The sequence below is a fragment of the Eulemur rufifrons genome, chromosome 15 (genome assembly GCF_041146395.1).
Source record: "Eulemur rufifrons isolate Redbay chromosome 15, OSU_ERuf_1, whole genome shotgun sequence".
Taxonomy (NCBI): domain Eukaryota; kingdom Metazoa; phylum Chordata; class Mammalia; order Primates; family Lemuridae; genus Eulemur; species Eulemur rufifrons.
This window is the reverse complement of record NC_090997.1, coordinates 97993351-98014852: the sequence shown is the minus strand read 5'-3', so window position 1 is coordinate 98014852 and position 21502 is coordinate 97993351. Positions and strand designations below refer to the sequence as shown.

Sequence of the window (21502 nt, the reverse complement as noted above, 5' to 3'; positions counted from 1 at the left end):
TCCTCCTACTGATGTTGAGGAATTTAGCAATGAAACTGCTATAAATATATTTTCCATAAATAGGGAGGCTAAACAAATTGGAGGAATGTAAAAAAGAATCACTTCTTGGATTCTCCCCCTTGGAAAGAAAAAATCAATCTGGAATTTCCTGATTTTTTTGGTTGTTAAATTTTGAAAGGTTAGATGAATCTGATTGGGGGAAATGCCATACATAACCACTGTGACTTCTACCGAGACCACTTAATAGGGATTCTCATGGTATCTCCTTAGAGTTTTATTTTGTCAGAGTTCAGCATTCAGAGAATGTGAGAGATCACTAAAAATATCATAGACCTAAATGTAAAATGCAAAACTGTAAAACTTCTAGAAGCTAACACAGGAGAAAATTTGGGTGACCTTGGGTTTGGCAATGAGTTTTTAGATAGAAAAGCCAAAGCATAATCCATGAAAGAAAAATTGATAATGTAGATTTAATTAAAATTAAAAACTGCTTTGCAAAAAGCACTGTTAAGAGAATGAAAACAGACTGGGAGAAAATATTTTCAAAGCATGTATCAGATAAAGGACTTGTATCCAAAATATACAAAGAACTCTTAAAACAGTAATAAAACAAACAACCCAATGAAAAAGTGGGCAAAAGATCTGAACAGACACCTCACCAAAGACGACATACAAATGGCAAATAAGCGTATGAAAAGGTGTTCAATGTCATTTGTAATTAGAGAATTGTGAATTAAAACAACGAGAGACCACTACACACCTATTAAATTGGCTAAAATCCAAAACACTGATAACACCAAATGCTGGCAAGGATGTGGAGCAAAAGAAACTCTCATTCATTCCTGGTAGAAATGCAAAAGAGTACAGCCAGTTTAGAGGACAATTTGACAGTTTCTTACAAAACTAAACATATTCTTACCATAGAATCCAACAATTACGCTCCTAGGTGTGTACCCAAAGGAGCTGAAAACTTACATCCAAAAAATCTGCAAAGAATGTTTATAGTAGCTTTACTCCTAATTGCCAAAAATTGGAAGCAACCAAAATGTCTCTTGATGAGTGAATGGATAAATAAATTGTGGTACATCCATAAAATAGAATATTATTCAGCAATTAAAACAATGAGCTATCAAGTCATGAAAAGATATAGGAGAAACTTAGATGCATATTTTTAATTGAAATAAGCCAATCTAAAAAAGGCTACCTGCTGTTTAATTCCAACTATTTGACATTCTAGAAGAAGCAAATCCATAGAGATAGTAAAAAGATCAATGTTTGCCAGGAGTTCATAGTGAGGGAGGGGGTGATGGGTAATTAGGTTGAGCAGAGGATATTTAGGGCAGTGAAACTATTCTGTAGGATACTGTAATGATAGATGCATGACGTTAGGCATTTGTCAAAACCCACTGAATGTGAGGGTGAACCCTAATATAAGTTATGGACTTTAGTTAATAATAATGTCTCAATATTGTTTACCAGTTGTGACAAATGCCCTGTACTAATACAAGATGCTATGAATGGGGGAAACCGAGGGCGGTGTGGTGGAGAAGGGAGTACGTGGGAACTCAAGGTACTTTTTGCTCACTTTTTTGGTAAATGGAAAACAGCTTTAAAAAGTAAAATGTACTAAAAAAATTGGTTCAGGCCAAAAAATTTTCTTTACCTTGTCAGTATTTGGTATACAGAGGATGTGAGGGATCGCTGAAAAGTCATGCAGGTGGCTGGAAATAGACGATTCTCCTTAACTGCTGAAAGGGGATTTCTGTCTGGCCCGTGCTTTTCAGTGGTCATAAAGGAGCTAATATAAAAGCTGTACGTTTTAAGCAAGGCTGAAATAGTGGCACCATTTCCACAGATTGTAAATACAGAGTCCAAATGCCATGCATTTCTTGAGCACAATTATCAATATGATTGCTGACCAGAACTAAAGATTTGTAAGTGAAGTGCATTTCTTTGAAAATTGGCTTGAGATAAACTTGGTTAATGATTGAACTTTCCTGACTATTTGCCTTTCTAATTCTAGGTCAAGGTTTTAAATGGCATCTGTGACAAAACAATCCGATCTACTACGGATCCTGTCATGAGCCAGTGTGCGTGCCTGGAGGAAGTTCACTTACCAAACATTAAACCTGGGGAAGGCTTGGTAAGTTCTCATAACAGTTGTTTTATTTTCAGATAACACACACTATCATTTACCTAAGTTTTTAAAAAAATTCTTTATTGCTTTCACTGTAATTCTGAAAAGTAGAATTAAATTAGACTACCTTCCACTATGTAGTTAAGAATTTGCTATCTTGAACTCCGTTGATATGTTTTCTGTCTTCAAAGCATAAAAATAAATACATTTTTAAAACTGTGTGCTCATATCTTAAAGGCAATGTTTTAGCAGTTTTATTTTTAGGACTTAGCAATGCAAGGAGATATAAAACATTTATACAAAATAAAGATGGGCTGCGGGCACAAAAGCAACATCTGCTCTGAAAGTCTCTATTAGCACTTACGATGAATGTGAGAAGAGGCTGGTTGAAGGAAATGAATCTTAAGAGAGGTTTAGAAATGTTTCATAAGTCACGTATGAGCTGTATAATAACAGGCCCTGAGGCTACATACAGGTGAACGTCTGGTACCTAGCGTGCATCCTATGGGATTAATTTGCTGAAATTTAAGTGACGAAACTGTGAGGCCCATTAATTAGCTTAGAGGCTTTAAGTAAGAGAGCTAAGTTTAAATCCCAGCTCTTGAGGGACTTAACCTCTTTACCTGTCAGTTTCCTCACAGGGCTGTTGAAAGTATTAAATTAGATTATGAATGCAAAGCTCCAGGTGCTGAACATGTAGCACATGTGCACTAATGGTGGCTGCAGCTACTGTTGCTGGTATTGAGGAGGAGGGAGGAAGAGGAGGAGGAGGAGGAAGGGGAGGACTGCCTAATGTGTAGATAGCTATGGGGAGGTATTAAGGCAGTCTCTGCTGTTAGATAGAAAACAAAAATCAACAAAATGTTGACAAGCCCACATTCTAAGTGAACGGAAATATGCATACTAATACTACTTGGCTTTAAAGTAAATGATGGATTATAACAGGTTAAATTTAAACAGGGAGGACTTCCTGGAGGTGGGTTTATAGTCAAGTATTAAGGCAGATAGATGCCCTGAGTGGGCAAAAATGGAGTTGTCATTTCAGATGGTAAAGTTATGGGAAAAGGAGTACCATGTGTAGTGGGAAGCTGATATGCTCTGCGAAAGTAACAGGATGGGAGAGGAGTGGGGAGAACCTTGAAGGCGTTAGTATTTGATGAGATTCTCTGATATCATAGAGCAGGTTGCTGAGCAGGGCAAGTTCAGCAATGATTTCTGAGGAGGATTCACATTGTTACTGCGTAGATGCCAGGGTGAGCAACTACTTTCTGCCCTGCCTACTTTTATTCTCTTTCCCCATCTTATAACAGTTTTATAAAAAAATCTTATACATGGTACGTCCAACTACAGAAATATTTCCTCAAGGATATGGCATTCACCTCTGACTTTGCCTATCAGACCTCTTAGGAGGGAGAGTATTCATCTTTATGTCTCCCTTAAAATAGAGGTGCCTTTTACTAATCTCCTGCCTGTGTTGTGTATCTCAGTCTGGGTTATTAGTGGCTTAAGTAAGTCATCCTGCAATTAACATTGATACCATATTTAGGTGAATATATTGTGTCCCCGGACAAGAGACAGTCAAGAAAGAACAGTTCTTATCTGAGGTGCCTCGCTCATTGAGCAGGTCTGAGAAAACTCCTACATCCTCAGAGCTGTGGCAAAGTTCTGTGTGCATGGCACACAGATTCTAATATCAAAGAGATCTCAAGTTTGATTTCTTTCACTGGTATTTCGATTTGTTTGGTTCCCCTTCACTACCCTTTGGATCCTGTTTCATGATGTTTCAGGAGGCTTAAAAATGAGTATTGTTCTGAAGGGACTCTCATTAATGTTTTATAAGTTTGTCTCACTTGTGGCTTGCAGCACTTCTAAATGTTGGAATAATGAGTCAATATATTTGTGACTCACTCTAGGGCATGTACATCAAATCGACCTATGATGGATTGCACGTGATTACGGGAACCACAGAAAATGTAAGTGTATATCCGTTAAATGTGAAGTCTGTTGTGCCTTTAAACAAATTTGACACACAGTCCCTATACTTTTCATTTAAATGTATGCGTGCTGTTTTGTAATCTATAGTGAGAGCGTGGGTGCCTGTTTTGTTTATTTCTGTTAGAGTACTGCTTATCACAAGCTGCTGTCAATTTATTATTTAAATTGTCCTTTATTGCTCTTGTTCATACACTTTGCCTAGCTTTCACCCCCACCCTTGTATTAATTATTCCTTTTGCACCCTGGAAGTGTTAAGCCATAATTACAAAAACAATGATCTCTTTGTTGTCGAGAATCGCTCTTATAAGAACTGGGATTGGTGGCCATATGTATAAAATATAATTAATGGAATTTTTATATGTCTCCAAAGCAGCTATTTTGGGATTTTTGCACAACCTATTTTTATAGTTGTATTCCATAATATTTAGCATGATATTGAGATGTAGTCCCCCTCCCCACATCTTTTGAATAGTAAAAAGCAGGCCTGTTTCCACTGTGAGAGACCTTTGTACCCTCTTTACTTCTTTCTGGAAATTCAAACATTTTGAATTTGTTAAAAAGTAGAGCTATTGAATGCTTCCTTCTTGGAACCTACAATATGGCTAGCTTTCGAATGACTGATATGAAACTAAAAATGTTTGAATGTTTTGCCTGGTTCTGTGTAAAAGAAGCATGTTTCTGGGGAATTAATCTACTATTTAATAAATTAAGACAGGAGGAAATAATTCCTAAATGTAGGGGAAATTTTGGTTCCTAATCTGTCTGGTGGAAATATGTGTCTATGTGTCTAATTTTGAGCTTCAGCTGCTAGATCTTTTGATAAAAGAAAATGGCATGATGTTTGAGTGTTTGTGATAAGCACTTGATTTTTGTAGTAAGAAAATGACATTGCTTAAGGCAGTCAGTGAATTATAAATACGTTGTGTGGTTCTGGCAGATGAATGAGTTAGGAGCCAGTAATATCTTTAAGCATTCTCTGTTGCGCTACAGAGACAAAACACTGAGAATCACTGGACTTTTTATGCCACGTCACCTGATAGGCAGTAACAACACAGGAAGCTCTGTGGCATAAGGCATCATATGATTCTCCCCTTGACCTTGTTGGAGACTTGGTATATTGCAGCTCACCTATGACATATGACTCATGTACCACTCGGTACATTGTTATGGAGTTGGATGGATTCAGAGAAACAGTGCATGTCATTTCAGTTTTTAAAGAGTTCAAGTTTTGTAGTCTAGCAATTTGGTGATGACATTGTTGGACTTCGCCAAACCGGTGTGGTGCCAGACTCTATCTTCTCAAAGCAGCCCCAATCTTGGGTCGACACGTGGAACTCCAGAAGGCATCGAGTTTCTTTCCTTCTGGAACCCCACTTTTTTTTTTCTTTTTAAAGATGAGAGTTGAATGAGAAACAAAACAAAGCTGCTTTTGAATCAAATGGAATGTCAAATGTCATTAATGATATATTCTCTGAATTTCTGCCAGACCCATAGCACTGGGTGACAGATTCAGGGTTCTCCGATGTCGTGTGTCCTAGTGTTCCCGTGTAGGACTGGCTGGAACTCATCTCAGAGAGTGGTGGTTACCATCTCCCCCCACCCCGTCCCCCTTTGAGTTCCTGGCAAAAGGAATAACATCGTGTTACAGATCAAATAAAAAAAAAAGAAAATTTGTCTTATTCTATCTGATAATCCACTTGAAAATGTCACTTATTTCTTCACTCTTTCAACCTGTATTTATTGAGTACCTGGAATGTGCTAGACACTAGGCCAAGTCTTCCAGACGACAGTGGAAAGTTAGGTAAGAGCCCACTTCTCAAGGGCTTAATCTGGAATTTTACACTTAATGTTGGATATTTTATACTTGAATGGTGATAGGAAAGGCCAGTTCCAGGTTAGGTCTCCTGGTATCACTTAAGGTCGCTATGACTTCAGAGTCAGAATGTTTTAAAGGCCTAGTATGGTAGGTGGCAGTGTCTGGACATCCACTTCATTCCCAAGTGAATTGTCTCCATGTTCCTCTGTCCTGGACTCCGGGCCTAAGCGATGCCAGCAGGCCATTCTCAGGCCTTCAGTTCATTTTTTTAAGGTTACCTGAGAGGCTAGGATCATTCCAAGGTCAGACTAATAGTGTCTGGTGATTCTTTATCTGATTTCTTTCTTTTTGATGTTTTGCAAGACCTTGACGAGAGTCTGGACAAGGTCTTGCCACCCCCGGATTAGGTGGGACTTAGATCAGCCTCTGAAGAATGGGGTCCTTATTCTCCAGGTCAGCACCCTTCTGCAGCAAACCAGCACAAGCATCGTTTTTCAGTAGTCCGACTTATGATGAAGATAGGCAAGAGCTACTGACTGGGCCAGGTTTTGGTATCAAGCTCTCTGCAGTTGGTAGGACATTGGAGAAAGGAATACATGAGAAGCCTCAGGAAGGCAAGTCAATTCGGGACATTGGTGCTTGTTTTTAAGATTGCACATCTATAAACAGGGACCTTTTGGCCTTCAGGCCGTCTTTTGTAAACTGAAGCTCATCTTAAGTGAATCCATTGCCCAGCAGATTAACTGGACTGGGTTGATTGGGATCAGAATTACCAGAGTTAGGTCTGTAACAATGGGTTAAGCATTTGACACACTGAGGCAAAAAGGAGCTTTGATAAATTTATTTTTTTTAACTGACTTAAGGGACTCAAGATGGGCCATCTCCCTGTGGTGCCCGGGTTGCTGGTCTCTCAGGCAGGGCCCTGGCTGGTTGTTATGATGCAGGTTAAATGTTTTCAAAAATAACTGTCACAGTTACCTGTGCCTTGCATTGGACCTAGATGAAATCAAAGGGGATGTTTCCACAGTTTAGTGGGGCTTGCTAATTTCTTGTTCAGCCTCTCACAACAGTTGAGTGAGAAAATTCAGCAAGTGTGTCTTGGGTTTAGTTGCTGTTCTTCTCTCCATGTTCAAAGGTGCTATTTTTTTCTTTTGATAGTTGTAAATTATTTGAAGATTCAGCCAGTTATATAAGTTACAAAATTAAATTCTCTGACCTAGATATGTTTGATTAGAATTTGAAATCAAGGGTTTATCCTTTTTTCTTCTCTTGGTCATATATGAGATGTCTTAAACGTAAAGAGTTCTAGGTTGTTTATATGAACAAGAACACTATGAGCAAAATATTTGACAAATAGATTATATTCCTGTGTATATATTTTTGTTATGTTTGCAAGTTAATAAGATATTATTTGTGGGAAACAAAGTCTGGACTTTGTTTTAATACTGAAGACTCATTCATTTTAAATTTAATCTGAAAGTGAAAAAAATTAAATTTATTTTCTTTAAAGAAATTTTCTGTTGCCATTAACTTTCTATTGTAATAGCATTGTGATAATATATAAAACAAGATCAAATGAAAACAGGATTTTCTTTTAATAAGGAAACAGGATGACAGTTACAATGATGATTTTTACAAATTAAACAGTTGGTCAGTTTTTACAAGATTAATTTTGATAGGGATATGCATAAGGTCTTTTTTTTTTAGATGAAAAATGGCTTTTATCAGCTAATCATTTTGACAGTGTGTCTACCCTCTCCTCGATAGGATAGATGAACCAGGCTGTTCTAACTGACAGATTATAGGTTATAACAGACACTAGTAAAATAGATAACTAACACAGTATTCATATGTCAGAATGACATACTGTATAGTCTCAGGAGACCAAAGCATATTCTTTTATTTTTCCTGAGAAAATTTTATTTCAGATGCTAGTTACCTAGAGAAGAAAGACAGAAGAAATGGAAGCAGAAAGAATGAGAAGGTTTAAAAAATTAAGACAGGTTTTTTGTTTCTGTTTAGTCTCCTGCAGACAAATCCCAGAAGATTCACGCTGGTGACGAAGTCATTCAAGTTAACCGGCAAACCGTGGTGAGTTTGTGTATTGAGACTTAAGTTCCCCCTGTAGAACTTTTAGTTAAATGTAAAGCCATTTTGTTTAAATTTGCAATTTATATCCTATTTTCCGCTATTTTAAGTAAGTGCTGATCTGAACATACCGCATCTGCGTATTTATATCTACCTATTTTCTCACAAGTCTGATTTCCTCGAGATAAATTCATAGGTTTGGTTTTTCATTATTCATGAGAAAGTCCTCCCTCCTCACTTTTTTCGTTTGAAGGTGGGATGGCAGCTAAAAAATCTGGTGAGGAAACTGAGAGAGAATCCCACTGGTGTCGTGCTGCTGCTTAAGAAGCGTCCCACGGGCTCGTTCAACTTCACGCCTGCTCCCCTGAAGAACCTGCGGTGGAAGCCACCTCTCGTGCAGGTGTGTGTTACTCAGCGGGAGCCTTCGTCTAGCATCAGCGCGTGAACAGTGCTGAACGTCTGAATTGTTTAAAAAAAAAAAATAGGTTAAAATTTGAAGGTGATTGGTTTTAGAAGTTTTTGTATAATTATCCTATAATCCTGCTTGTGTGAAAATAACATTTTAGGAAGACACAGTGGAGTGGCCACTAGCCATAGATGACTAAATAATTAAATTAAAAGTTCTCAGTATCACCAGCCACATTTCAGGTGCTGAATATTCACATGTGGCTAGTGGCTACCATATTGGATAGTGCAGATATAGGCATTTTCATCACTGCAGAGAGTTCATTCTAGTCCTTTTCCTCTCCCATTTCAAACACATACTTATATACAGTTTGAAGACTAATATTGGAGAGACCACACGGGGTTGAGTCTTTAGTGGTGCTTTACCAGGGCTGGGGTCGGGGCGGTGGGAACGATCCAGACAGTAGAAAATAGTATCACATCATTATTTATACATTATTTAGAATTGCCAATCTGTGGTGATAATAAAAGACAACTGACTTTAAGTAGAGTGTTAGTATTTAGGTTGTCTTCAAACACTACACCCCCTTATTGCTTACACCCGGGTGGACCATGCTCACTGTCCACCCTCCTTGTTAAACCATTGGTTCTTAGTGTTTGTTTCCTACACCAAGAATGAAAAGCAATAACATTTTAATGGCCTTTTATAATACTGAGATTATGATTTATTTGTGTCTTTTATTATACATCTTCGTGTGGAAGAAACAGTAACCTCAAGCCATCAATTTGGACACTCTGTGATGTACTGGACATATGTCTACACGTATTGGTTACACGTGTAGGAGTTAAAAATATGTAACACAAAGCAGAAGGTAGAGCAAGGGGAAACATAATTAAAGTCACTTCTTAAATAATAACATATTTAAATTTTTTAAAAAAATTAACAGATACAAATTTCATATATTTATAGTATACACACAATGTTTTAAAATATGTTCACATTGTGGAATGGATAACTCAAGCTCATTAACATGTGCATTACCTCACATACTTACCATTTATCTGTGGTGAGAGCAGTTAAAAATCTATTAATTTAAGTGTTAGCAATTTAGCAATTTTCAAGCATACAATACACTATTATTAACTGCAGTTACTGTGTTGTGCAATAGATCTCTTGACCTTGTTCCTCCTGGCTGACTGAAACTTTGTACCTTTGATCAATATCTCCTCAGTCCCTAGTAACCACCATTCTCCTCTCTGCCTCTTTGAGGTTAGCTTTTTTCGATTTCACATATAAGTGAGATCATGTGATATTTGTCTTTCTGTGTCTGGCTTATTTCATTTAATATAATGTCCTCCAAGTTCATCCATGCTGTTAAAAATGACAGGATTTCCTTGCTGAATAGTATTCCATCGTGTACATATATCACATTTTCTTTATTCACTTATCTGTTGACGGACATTTAGGTTGATTCCATATCTTGGCTATTGTGAATAATGCTGCAGTGAATGTGGAAGTGCAGATATCTCTTCATACTCATTTCATTTCCTTTAGACACATACCCAGTAGTGGGATGGCTGGATCATATGGTGGTTCTATTTTTAATTTTGGGGGGAACCTTTATGCTGTTTTCCTAAATGGCTGTACTACTTTACATTCCCACCAACAGTGTGCAAGGATTCCCTTTTCTCCACATCCTCACCAACACTTATCTTTTGTCTTTTTGGTAATAGTCATTCTAACAGATTTGAGGTGATATCTCACTGTGGTTTTAATTTGCATTTCCCTGATAATTAGTGATATTGAACATTTGTTCATATACCTGTTGGCCATCTGTATGTTGTCTTTTGAGAAGTGTGTATTCAGGTCCTTTGTCTATCTTTTAATCAGGTTACTTGTTTTCTTGTTATTGAGTTGTTTGAGTTCCTTATGTATTTTGAATATTAACCTCTTATCAGATATACATTTTTAAATATTTTCCCCCATTCTGTAAGTTGTCTCTTCACTCTGTTGATTGTTGTATTTGCTGTGTAGAAGCTTTTTAGTTTGAAATGATCCCATTTGTCTGTTTTTGCTTTTTTTTTTTTTTTTTTTTAACCTATGCTTTTGGGGTTATATCCAAAAATCATTGCCCATAACTGAGCATATTGATCATACCCCAGCTGCTTGTGTTTGCATTGATTGGTATAAAATTTAAACATGTTTTTATTTTTTTGGAATTCTCAGAATGTGATAATATCATAGAGGTGCTTAATTTCTCATAGGTAATTGATGTAGTACCTAAATGCTAGGTCTGCCAGGTAATTGGTGCATAGGATAAATGTTGGCTTCTGAAGAAGGAGAAATAGGTGTGGACTGTGTAGGTGAGGGCACATCTTCCTGATGAAGTAGGAGCATTTTGGAGCCTGGAAGGGAAGGTGGGGTTTGTGTTGGCAAATGAGGGTGTGTATCATAGAGGAGATGAATGTTATTCTTTAAACACACTTGCCCACAAAACATGGCTATACTGCCAGCAGGGAAGAGCAGTGTCTTAGATAAGGTTTCCTAGAAACAGAGTCTGAGACAGAGACTCTTGTGAAAGCAATTTTTGAGGACATGTGCTTCCAGTAGAACTTGTAAAGGAAGGAGGACGGCAGAATGAGGAATGGAAGGCAGTCAGGATGCCATCTAGCCTTGGTCTGGTGGACAGGATGAAGGATCCTGGTGTAACCACTCAGCTGCAAGCTCTGGGGGCCCTGTTTGGGAGAGGCAGCTGTCAGCTGAGGGCCATTCTTGAGAGAAGGGGCAGCTGTGAGCTTTCAGCAGTGATACTCCCAGCAGCTGGGGGGTGGTACTGGCTGGTGTAGAGACTCTAGGTGGGCTCCACAGCCCGTACCACAAGGAATGGGTAGCTCAGTCTCCCAGGAGCCAAGGGTGGAAGGTAAAGTTAGACGAGTCTGTTGGCCTATAATAAGAGACATAAATGATTTCAGGAGTTTTGCAGGGCTTTGCCTTGAAGGAATATGTGAACGTTGGCCGGCTGAGACAGTGTAGTGGCCTGCATGAGTGCCAGGCTAAGGAGCTTGGGCTTCATCCTGCAGGTAATAGGCCTATCTTCATGGTCTTCCCTCTGCATGTGACTGTGTTCTAATCTTTTCTTCTTATAGGGACACCAGTCAGATTCAACTAAGCCTGCCCTAGTGATCTGCATTTTAACTTAATTACCTCTTTAAAAGCCCTTTCTCCAAATGCAGTCACATTTTGGGGTACTGCGGGGTTAGGACTTGAACTTATGAATTTAAGGGGGGGGCAAAATTTAGCCCGTAATAATATTTAAACACCAGAAACACCAGATGGGAGGCTGTCGCATATGTCTAGCTGAGGGGTGACATGGTCCTGCTGGCTGGTGATGGGCGATTCAGTGAAAGACTGACAACGCCCAAGGCCCTGGGGAGGCAGCGGAGGAGCTCATGGAGCAGCACAGCCTAGTGGGCACAAGGGGGGCCCCGGAGTCAAACCCCTTGAGTTCAAGTCCCAGCTCTGCCACTTATTAGGTTTTGAGATAAGGATGAGGAAGACCAGCAAGGCAGGGGAGAAGTAGGTGTCCAGTGCGGCAGGGAACTTGGGTGGTGACAAAAATTAGAAAGTCAGGAGAGCCATTGGAAGGAAGAGATGATAGGTATTTTGAGCAAAACTGAATTTGAGGTGATAGAGGAAAAGTCCTGTGGGTATGTTCAGACCGTAAGTGAAAGTTATTTTCACATGCAGGCTAGCAGTAGTCCCTTGACTTCTGGAAATTCACATAAGAAGGGACACTCTTCCCATTTCTCTGGTTGTGCCTATCTTCCTGCCACGTGCCACCAGCTGTGCAGTTTGGGGAAGAGGTGATGATGAGAGATGGAGACACCTAGTTTTGCATGTGACACGGGAGATGATCACCATCAAGATGCAGAGGCCATCTTCAGCTTCGAGATCAAGTGTTCTCATGATGTGTCCAGGATGTTTTCAGAATATAAACTCTGGCAGACAGATACTCTGTGGACTTGCTCAGCTCTGGTGCTTTTCTGGGCTTTATTCTTCAGTGTTCTCTCTGCCTGGAAGCCCACTGTTCCTGGAAGGGAGCTCTTTAGTTCTTTTCCACGTCATTAGTGTTGTTCTGGCATAGAAAAGGTGTTCCTGTCTCTCTGTGACTCAGTATTTCTCCTGAACATGAGTTGTCACCCTGTGAATCTCCTGGTAGTCACTCCTAGCTCCCTCACACCAGCTATTCAGCCCTCCCAGCGCTTGGAATCCAGTTCACAGTCTCACCTCTGGGAGATCTTCCTACACAACCCGGGCTAGACAGGGGTTACACGTGGCTTTTTATGTCCACCCAGGTCCTAGCACTGTTCTCACCTTCACCAAACGTTTCATGCCTTGACGCTAAGATTTTCTTGCTGTTCCTTTACCAACCAGAGAAAGTTTATCATTGTTGTCATTGTTAGACTGTAGAAAAGATAAGATTGAGGGTCTCATACGAGATTGTAAAAACCAGGGACTTTGAGACCATAAGAAAATTAAAATTAAGCTGTATGGATTTTAAATATTTAAAACTGATTTGTATATATGAGTATGTGTATTAATATATATGTATATATATATATACACACACAGCACAAAATTAGACAGTATAAGGTTGTATACTTACTATGTGAAAGCAGTGTCTCAAGCCCTTTACACGTGTTATCTCACTTAATTCTCACAGCCACACCGTGTTGGTACTATTCTTGCCCCTATTTATTCTCATTTTATAAATGAGGCACAGAGAAGTTGAGTATTTGCTCGACAATACACAGCTAATGAGAAATCTAGCCGGGATTCCACCCAGACAGAGTTCCAAGGCCACACTCAGTCAGTGGTAGCATTGCTAGTGATTTTCATGAACTAACTCATCTAATCCCTACTGCACCTCTATATGAGAGGTACTGTCAGTATCACAGAGGGGGAAACTGAGGCACTGGTGTTTATATGATTTGCTCAGAGATAGAATTACAGCCTTGGTTCCTGAGCCTCTGCTTCTCATGTGTCTAGTCTTTCAGAACCCTCAGTTAATTCTGAGTGTTTCAAAGAATAGAAGTGAACTATTCCAGCTCTAAGCAGCCGCAGCCCCTGTTCACACACAAGGCCGGTGTTGGTTTGCAGGCAGGGAAGGAGTGCTGAGAATAATCTCCCAGTTGACCTGTGCTCTTTCGCATGCCGTGTGTTTCTCCTGTTTCAGACCTCGCCTCCGCCCACGACCACCCAGTCCCCCGAAAGCACAATGGACGCCTCGCTGCGGAAGGAGAAGCCGGCCATCCTGGACCTGTACATTCCTCCCCCGCCAGCCGTGCCCTACTCCCCACGGTACGTTCTGACACTCGGCTCCTGTCGTTTAGATTCTAGATGGCGGCATAAAGACCATGAGGATCTTGCGAGAGGAAGTTGTGGAACTCCACCATCACAGGGCTGCATCTTGAAACTGTCATTAGAAAGTGGGGATGGTTAATGGGTGCAAAAACATGGTTAGATAGAATGAGCAATATTTGATGGCACAACAAAGTGACTATAATCAACAATAAGTTAGGGTAGACTTTAAAATAACTAAAAGACTAGAATTGGAATGTTCCTAACACAAAGAAAGGATGAATACCTGAGGTGATGCATACCTCAATATATACCTCAATTGCCCTATTTGATTAATTCACATTGTATGACTGTATCAAAACATCACATGTACCCTATAAAGATATACAACTATAATATTATGTATCCATAATAATTAAAAATAGAAAAAGAAATTTCTATTATTTCCAAAAAAAAGAGACTTAGTGCAAAAAAAGTGTGATCAGCCTTACTTTACAGGAATGTTGGTGTAGATCTAGGTTTTATGGGGCTTGAAGCTACACAATTCGGTGAGAAGGGGGCCCTTTAAGAAAAGAATACAGAAATTTCTTACTTCTGAAATATTTATAAAAGCATATCCTCCTCCTAAGGCCTTGGAAGGGTCTGTTTTTGGGACCCTGCAGCTTAAGTTTCATTAACTCCCTGGTAAATTCATCTTTTAACTTAACTCCCTGAAGGAAGATAGTAAATACTTCTGTGAGACTAATTAAAGTTACAGCTTGATTTTGTTGAGAAAGGTGTGTTCTTCAAAGGACTTAAAAACACCCCAGGTGAGCGTAGGTATGGATGTTTCCTATTTATGTATGTGTGTGTGTGTGTATTATAAACTCTTAAAGATAGGTTTTTTTACATGCCTGTCTTAAATGTTATATGGTATAATAAGGGTGGTATATAAAGGGTAGGAGATAATTTAGGTGTGATCTGGGCTTATTTTTTTCAATTCACATATGTACACAGGCTGATAAAATTAGAGAACCCGGATCATTTATTCAGCATACATTTCCTGAGTGTGGGCCGCAGTTACCGTCTGACACAGAACATGCTTGTTCCCTGAGAACTTCTGGTGTCTTGATTTAACTATTCAAGAAGAAATTGAGAAATACATAATTGTGCTATAATATTTCATAGAACAAAATTCAGGCTGAATTTATTACAGTGACATTTTGCTTCGTATTGGAGTTTTTCATTTGTTTTTGTTTGAAGCTGAGCTATTTGCTTCTACTATGTTTCTTCTGTGTTGGGTTCAGAGAGGATTTAATGTCGCTTTCCTCTCCCTGAGTCTCACTTTACTCAGAACTTACTACGGCACGGAGAGAATTTCCATCAAGTGGCCGGGGGCATTCTGGTTCACCGGATCTTAGGTGTGTTTGAAGCTGCAGTTAGTTGTTGCCTCTGCACATAGACAGCACAGAGTTTTACTAACCACCACCGTGTGGATGGTTCTGTCAGAAACTGTAGGGAGATGCCCTCCCCCGACCTGAAATATTGTTGTCTGGGCCTCAGTGAGAGATCACAGGAGTAGTGACAAGAAAAGGGTTATGCAGGTAGTGAGGGAGAGAGGGGACTAGGTTAAACTACGTGGGGGAGACGCTCTTGAGAGCATGCGTGTAAACACACACACACACACACACACACACCCCACTAATGAAGGATATTTTCTGAGGAATAAAAAATGCAAACGAGTTACAGAGAAATGAGCAGTGAGTCATGAAAGCTTTGTGAATGGGGGGATTATACGCTGGGTTTAAAGGTGTGGAAGGAGATAGATTCTTGGGTGGGAGGGGTAGGCGGAGTGCCAGGCCCACCTGTGAATACCACACACAGGCAAGGCTGATCATTAGATTGCTTTGGGACTCAGTTGATTCTGTATTTTGTCTAGTAGTTTTTGTACTGATCGCCTAATGGAATTTACTAAATGCAAACAGTTTAGCCAGCTGGCACTTGGACTCAGCCAACATTAGTTTTAAATTTTATTATTAACTGACAGAATTAGGATGCAATTGGTGATCCCACTTTTGCTGATTTCTGTAGTATTTAGTGCCTAAAAGAGTCACTCTCCATTGGTTACTATAAAGGCCCCTTTGTGTTTTTTAACATAATTTTCAAATCTAACAACTTCATTGTACATCAAGAGTCTTTTCTTGCTGGATATTGGCAAAGATACTACTCTTGGCATGAGAAAAATGGTTTGATAGATCATACCTTACTGTGCGATTGCTGCAGTACACAGGAGATTCAAACTATAGGAGAGAAACACAGGAAAACTAGAGCTATTTTTTCAAAGCTATATTTGTTTAGACAGGTGTGGAAAAAATTACATTTACTCTTATTTAATAGGATCATGGTAGTTGTTCTTATTTAATAAGATCTGTATGCATATGAGGGGCAACTGGGGTTGAAAAAAGGAATGCTTTTTCCTCCAGGGGCAAAGGAGAATTTAAATTTTCTCAGCGTGTGCTGGACATAGCATGATTCCTGTAATTCTTCAGGATGAGAGAATCTTTGTAAGTAACTTAATTATTGCACATTATCTTCCAGGGATGAGAATGGGAGTTTTGTTTATGGAGGATTCAGTAAGTGTAAACAACCACTGCCTGGTCCTAAGGGTTCGGAGTCCCCGAATTCCTTCTTGGACCAGGAGAGCCGGAGACGAAGGTTCACCATCGCTGATTCCGATCAGTTGCCTGGGTATTCAGTAGAAACCAATATTCTGCCCACAAAAATGAGAGAGAAAACACCATCTTATGGTAAGTTTCCCGAGTGTTTGCTTTGTTCTGCAGTTGGCTTTTACTTCTCTTCCCCACCCCCCCCTTATTTGGAACTGTTGGATGAATTTGGCAGACTTTAAGGGTAATCCGAGGAAAACATAAACCTCAATGAAATTCTAAGTATGAGACCTTTATTCATCTCCCTAAAGTGAAGCCTTGTTGAGTCATTGCTCTGCCTGGCATCAAAGCCCAGCTGAGTGAGATCATATTACAGTTTTAACTTTCAGTGCCTGGGCTTTAACTTTGGAGTTGCTTTGCTCCCTAGATGCAGACTCAAGTTTAGCACGCCTCTGTCCTAACTGCTTGCTGTGGAAACACAGTGCTTTCAAATACTTGGCTTATTTGAAAATTTGCTATTGCTTCTACTTAAGTGGGTATGATATTGTGGGATCTAAGTTATAAATAAAGGGAAGGATTCTCTAAAGTCCCCAAACTTGTCAACCTTGTCATCTTCCTTCTCGTCCTTCTGAAGGCAAGCCCAGGCCCTTGTCCATGCCTGCGGATGGGAACTGGATGGGGATTGTGGACCCTTTTGCCAGACCTCGAGGTCACGGCAGGAAAGGTACGTTTAATATCAGCAAACCCAAAGGCTCCAAACGGGAGTCAGAAGACCCAGGCCTTAGTTTCAGTTCTATTCCTAAATGTGTTGTAATAACCAGATAGAGTACTTAATGTCTCTGGGTCCCATTTTCCCCTTTATACAATCAGAACGGCTGAAGGAAGGTCTCTCAAATCCTACTTATTTCTAGAATGGCAAAATTACATAATCCTCACTAGTGATTGTAAATCTCTTAGTTAGCCTTGTGTGTTATAAAAAGGTTGTAGACGTTAATGGCCTAATTTTTAAACAAGGAGAAATAAATTATTCATTATACAGTCTTATCCTAAATTTTATGACTATTATTATTGGAGTCTGTTTGATTTCCCATGAACAGGAACATGGATTTTTTTTCTTTCAGATCCTTCTTGTGTTAGAGAGTAATTACTATTTGAAAAGAAATTTGTGTTTAATTCACCCTGTAATCAAAGTTACTGCTTGTTATACTAGTGTTGAGGGAAATGTTTGAAAACATTCTTTTTTTTTTTTTGCCAGATAATAACGCTTGATTATAAACATTGGCAAAACATTATAACATTGTTTTTGCAGTGTTGAAACAAAGAGCAGGTGAAAAGTTAAAGTACAGTAGGCTTTAGATAGTAAAAGGGAGAAGAAAAAAATTCTGGAGGCCTAACCTTGCAAAGGGATAAGCCCCTGACATCTGCCAGGGACTTGGTAAATTTTGTCACTGAAGTACCCATATCACCTGGGTTATGCTGAAGTGAGAAAGAGACGAAGTGCCTATGTATGGTTCAAGATACCCTTGGTTAACATGTGAATATCTGTGGAGCAGTCAGCAGGTGGCAGGGCTGTCCTTTGTTTAGACTTAGAAACGTTAGCAGCTTCATTGCCATTCTTATGAACCTGGATTTAGCCTTTTGTTTCTTTTATATATTGAGAGATGAAATGTGGGGGTTGAGGAGCGTGAAATTGGGAAATGGAAAATTATGTGCCCTACCCCACTCGTCCTTCCACAATTTTCCTGCATGATTATTTTAGAATAAAAGATACCTATCTGCACATGGCCACTTTAAAAAAAATAACAGCTTTATTGGGTTATAACTCATAGCATAAAGTTCACTCTTCTAAAGTGTACAATTAGGTGGTTCTTAGTATATTCACAGATTTGTGCATCAATCTCCACTAACTAAATCCAGAACATTTTCACCACACCAAAAAGAAACCCCATACCTTTCAGCAGTCACATCCAATTCCCTCCTTCCCCAGCCCCCGACAGTCATTGATCTACTTTGTGTCTATGCATTTGCCTATTCTGGACATTTCATATAAATAGATGTATACAAATTTGTGGCTTTTTGACAATGGGTACCTTTTAAAAGTGAATTTTCCCCTTTGATTACAAAAGCAAAACAAACACATTGAAAACCATCTGGAAGGCATGAGAAAATAAAACTGACCTGGAATCTGCTTCCGTAACCTAGAAATAATCATTGTTAATGTTTCGTGTGGTTTCTGTTTGTTCCTGTATTTACACTTATACAATTAGAAAAATGTGCAAAATGGAAGAAATAGATGTTCAATAACATTATGTAAAGTGAATATTATCTAGACCATGTATTTTATGTAGCTGCATTAATATTCCATCTTATGGCTGTGTAGCACCTATTTAGTCTGCTACAGTTGGAAATTTAGATTATTTGCTTTTATTCCTCCCAACTATAAATTTTTCTGCAAGTATCCATATACATAGATCTCTGCACGTTTTGGAGAGTAGAATTTCTGGGTCAAAAGAATAATACAGGTTGCCAACGTATCCTGAATTTTCATTTTTAGTCAGTTTCTTAAACATCCCCCCATCCTAGGGGGTCTCCTGGCATTTAGGGTAGGACCATTCTTCCATGTTCAGGAATGTTGCAAGCGCTGTAGGGCGTTAAAATCTTTGATCGCCAGATGCTAAAGGAGAATAGTGCCTGCCCTTTATTCCGAGTGACAGTGTGCCCTGTGCTTCCTGCTGTAGGCATGAGCAAGGACAGATGGGAATCATGTGACTTGCTGTCATTGTTTTACGATTTCAAGTGAAATTATGAAAATTCTTACACCAGTTAAGAAGTACAGGCTCTCTGAGTCTGCTCTGCCGTTTCGTTACCTCTCAGGGGCTAACACAACCTAAAGCATGAAGAACCTCTCCCATTTCCGCTTTCTGAGCACCCGTGGGGTGGGCTTGGCCACGTGCGAGGTCTCGTAGCCCATCCAGGTTGGAAAGCAGGGCATAGTGCCCGCTGTGAGAGTGGCGGCAGAAGTGTAGGCCAGCCGAGGGTCCCCCGAAAAGCACCGTAGTGCAGCGGATTGTGACTTTAATGGACTTATGGGCTTTGTCTGAAAACAGGGGAAGATGCCCTTTGCCGGTATTTCAGTAACGAGCGGATTCCTCCGATCATCGAAGAGAGCTCCTCTGCCCCGTACCGGTTCTGCAGACCCACGACGGAGCGGCATCTGGTCCGAGGTGCAGACTACATCCGAGGGAGCAGGTGCTACATCAATTCCGATCTCCACAACAGCGCCACGATTCCGTTCCAGGAGGAAGGGACCAAAAAGAAAGCTGTCTCCTCGGCCTCAAAGTCCTCGTCCACAGAACCGTCCCTGCTGGTCAGCTGGTTTACTCGGCTGAAGCTGTTGACTCACTGAGAGCCGCGCCGCTCTGGGCTCCTGCCTGGCCCCTGCTCCCAAGTGCCTTGCTTCGCAGCGGACAGCCTCTCTGATTTCATCCACAGTATTATGGAATGCATTGGTTGTTTTTTTTTCTTTTTTTGGAAAGTTGTATACTGCCCTTTTTGGAAGTTTGAAATAATCGGATGGGAACAAATGCAGAGGGTCTTAGGGTGCTGGCTTGTGGGGGCACAGGAGGGAAATGGGTAGAGCCTTCTCTTCTTGCTTCCCCAGAGACAGAACATGGAGACACACTCTGTAAATTGGAATCGTGGCCAGAAATGTTATGGTCATTGTGAGGAACTGGTGGCATTGTTCCTTTTGGGGGGAGGGGGGCTAAAATTGGTGGCTCTTGTCATACAGATGTGTTGGTTTGTGGTCCAACTTCTCTACCTGAAAAAGCCAGTGGAGGCAACATCTTTGTTTTGATTTTTAAGGCTACATACCATATTTGTAAGTGTAGCAGCTTTGACTTTGAAATAACATGTGACAAGTGTCTGATGCTCTTTCACAGGAGAGGTTTAAGTGTAGGTCTGTTACACTTGAATAATTCCCTTCTTCTTAACAGTCTCAGTATAGGTCAATTAATACAGAAACACATGGACGTGTTTTGATAGGGCTTATTACACTCACAGAGGTTTATGGTTATTCGTGAGGGGTGTCGTTGTTGTTATATATTATTGTCTTTAAGGGAAAGAAGCAATAAGATTTGCTGACAGCCAAAGTATCATTCAGAAAAGTGAAGCAACGAGATTTAAGTTTATGAGAGATACATCAGTTTGCATTTTGACCTGTTCAATGTCTATCTTCCAGAAAAGAATGTACAATGCTTTAAAATTGTACACACTTCATTAATTAGAGATATCTTGGAAAGCCTTGTGGTCACTAATTTTCAACTAACATCAGGTATTTTGAAAAAGTGTGTCTGGATGTTAACTCTTGTTTAAACTGAATGTATGATATTTTGTTAGAATGGAAAAGTACTATCTTGTTAATTTAAGTGTTTTAAATATAGTTGTATATTTTTCTTACTCTTAGTCACATGTAATTGAAATATTTCTGTCTTGTGTCATACACAAAGCTGATGAAAAAAGCATTCAAGGTGTTTTCAGATTAGCAAGTGACCACCATGGCTGTTGTGAGCAGGACTCTATTGTTAAAAAACAAAATGAACCCTCCCAGGCATTTTGGGATTTCATGGATTAGAAATGGAGGAGAAGAAGTGTGTGTAAAGTACACTTACATGAGGGGAATTTTTCAAGGTATGTTCCTGGGCAGAGCTAGTATCCTCTGCTCTAAAACACTCTCTGACATGGCTGGAATTGTTCACTGCAGTTTGCTGAATTACCTGGGGTTCAACCCATTAGAGATTCACTGGCGTTAGGAAACATCTTCCTTTAAAATGCTTCTGGCAGGCTAAAAGGAGCTAGCAAACACTCCTGTATCAGCATGACTGCGTTCAGTCAGGCTGTCTTCCTGTCAGTCTGAGGGAACTGCAGCGAAGGTCTGGGTGTTTCATGGGAGGTCTGAGGGTGCTTGGACAGAAGAGGCCTGGCGCGTGAGAGTCACCTGGTGCTTGGCACGCTGTGAGGGTGGGGTGCAGGGTGGGGAGGTCTAGTGCGGGGCC

The 21502-nt window shown here is 39.9% G+C and overlaps 1 protein-coding gene across 3 annotated transcripts in view; it reads left to right on the top strand.

Moving 5' to 3' along the window:
* The window catches only part of CNKSR3 (CNKSR family member 3), a 91215-nt gene extending 70303 nt beyond the window's left edge, over nt 1-20912 (top strand). The window contains exons 3-10 of one of the 3 annotated variants that reach the window (XM_069487635.1): nt 2024-2143; nt 4051-4110; nt 7971-8039; nt 8290-8436; nt 13679-13803; nt 16381-16589; nt 17083-17172; nt 19556-20912. In XM_069487635.1, coding sequence (XP_069343736.1) covers nt 2024-2143; nt 4051-4110; nt 7971-8039; nt 8290-8436; nt 13679-13803; nt 16381-16589; nt 17083-17172; nt 19556-19854 — 1119 coding nt within the window. In that variant the 3' untranslated portion in view covers nt 19855-20912. The remainder of the gene's footprint in view (nt 1-2023; nt 2144-4050; nt 4111-7970; nt 8040-8289; nt 8437-13678; nt 13804-16380; nt 16590-17082; nt 17173-19555) is intronic. The other 2 variants (XM_069487634.1, XM_069487632.1) reach the window with 2 other exon arrangements.
* The last annotated feature ends 590 nt before the right edge of the window (nt 20913-21502 follow it).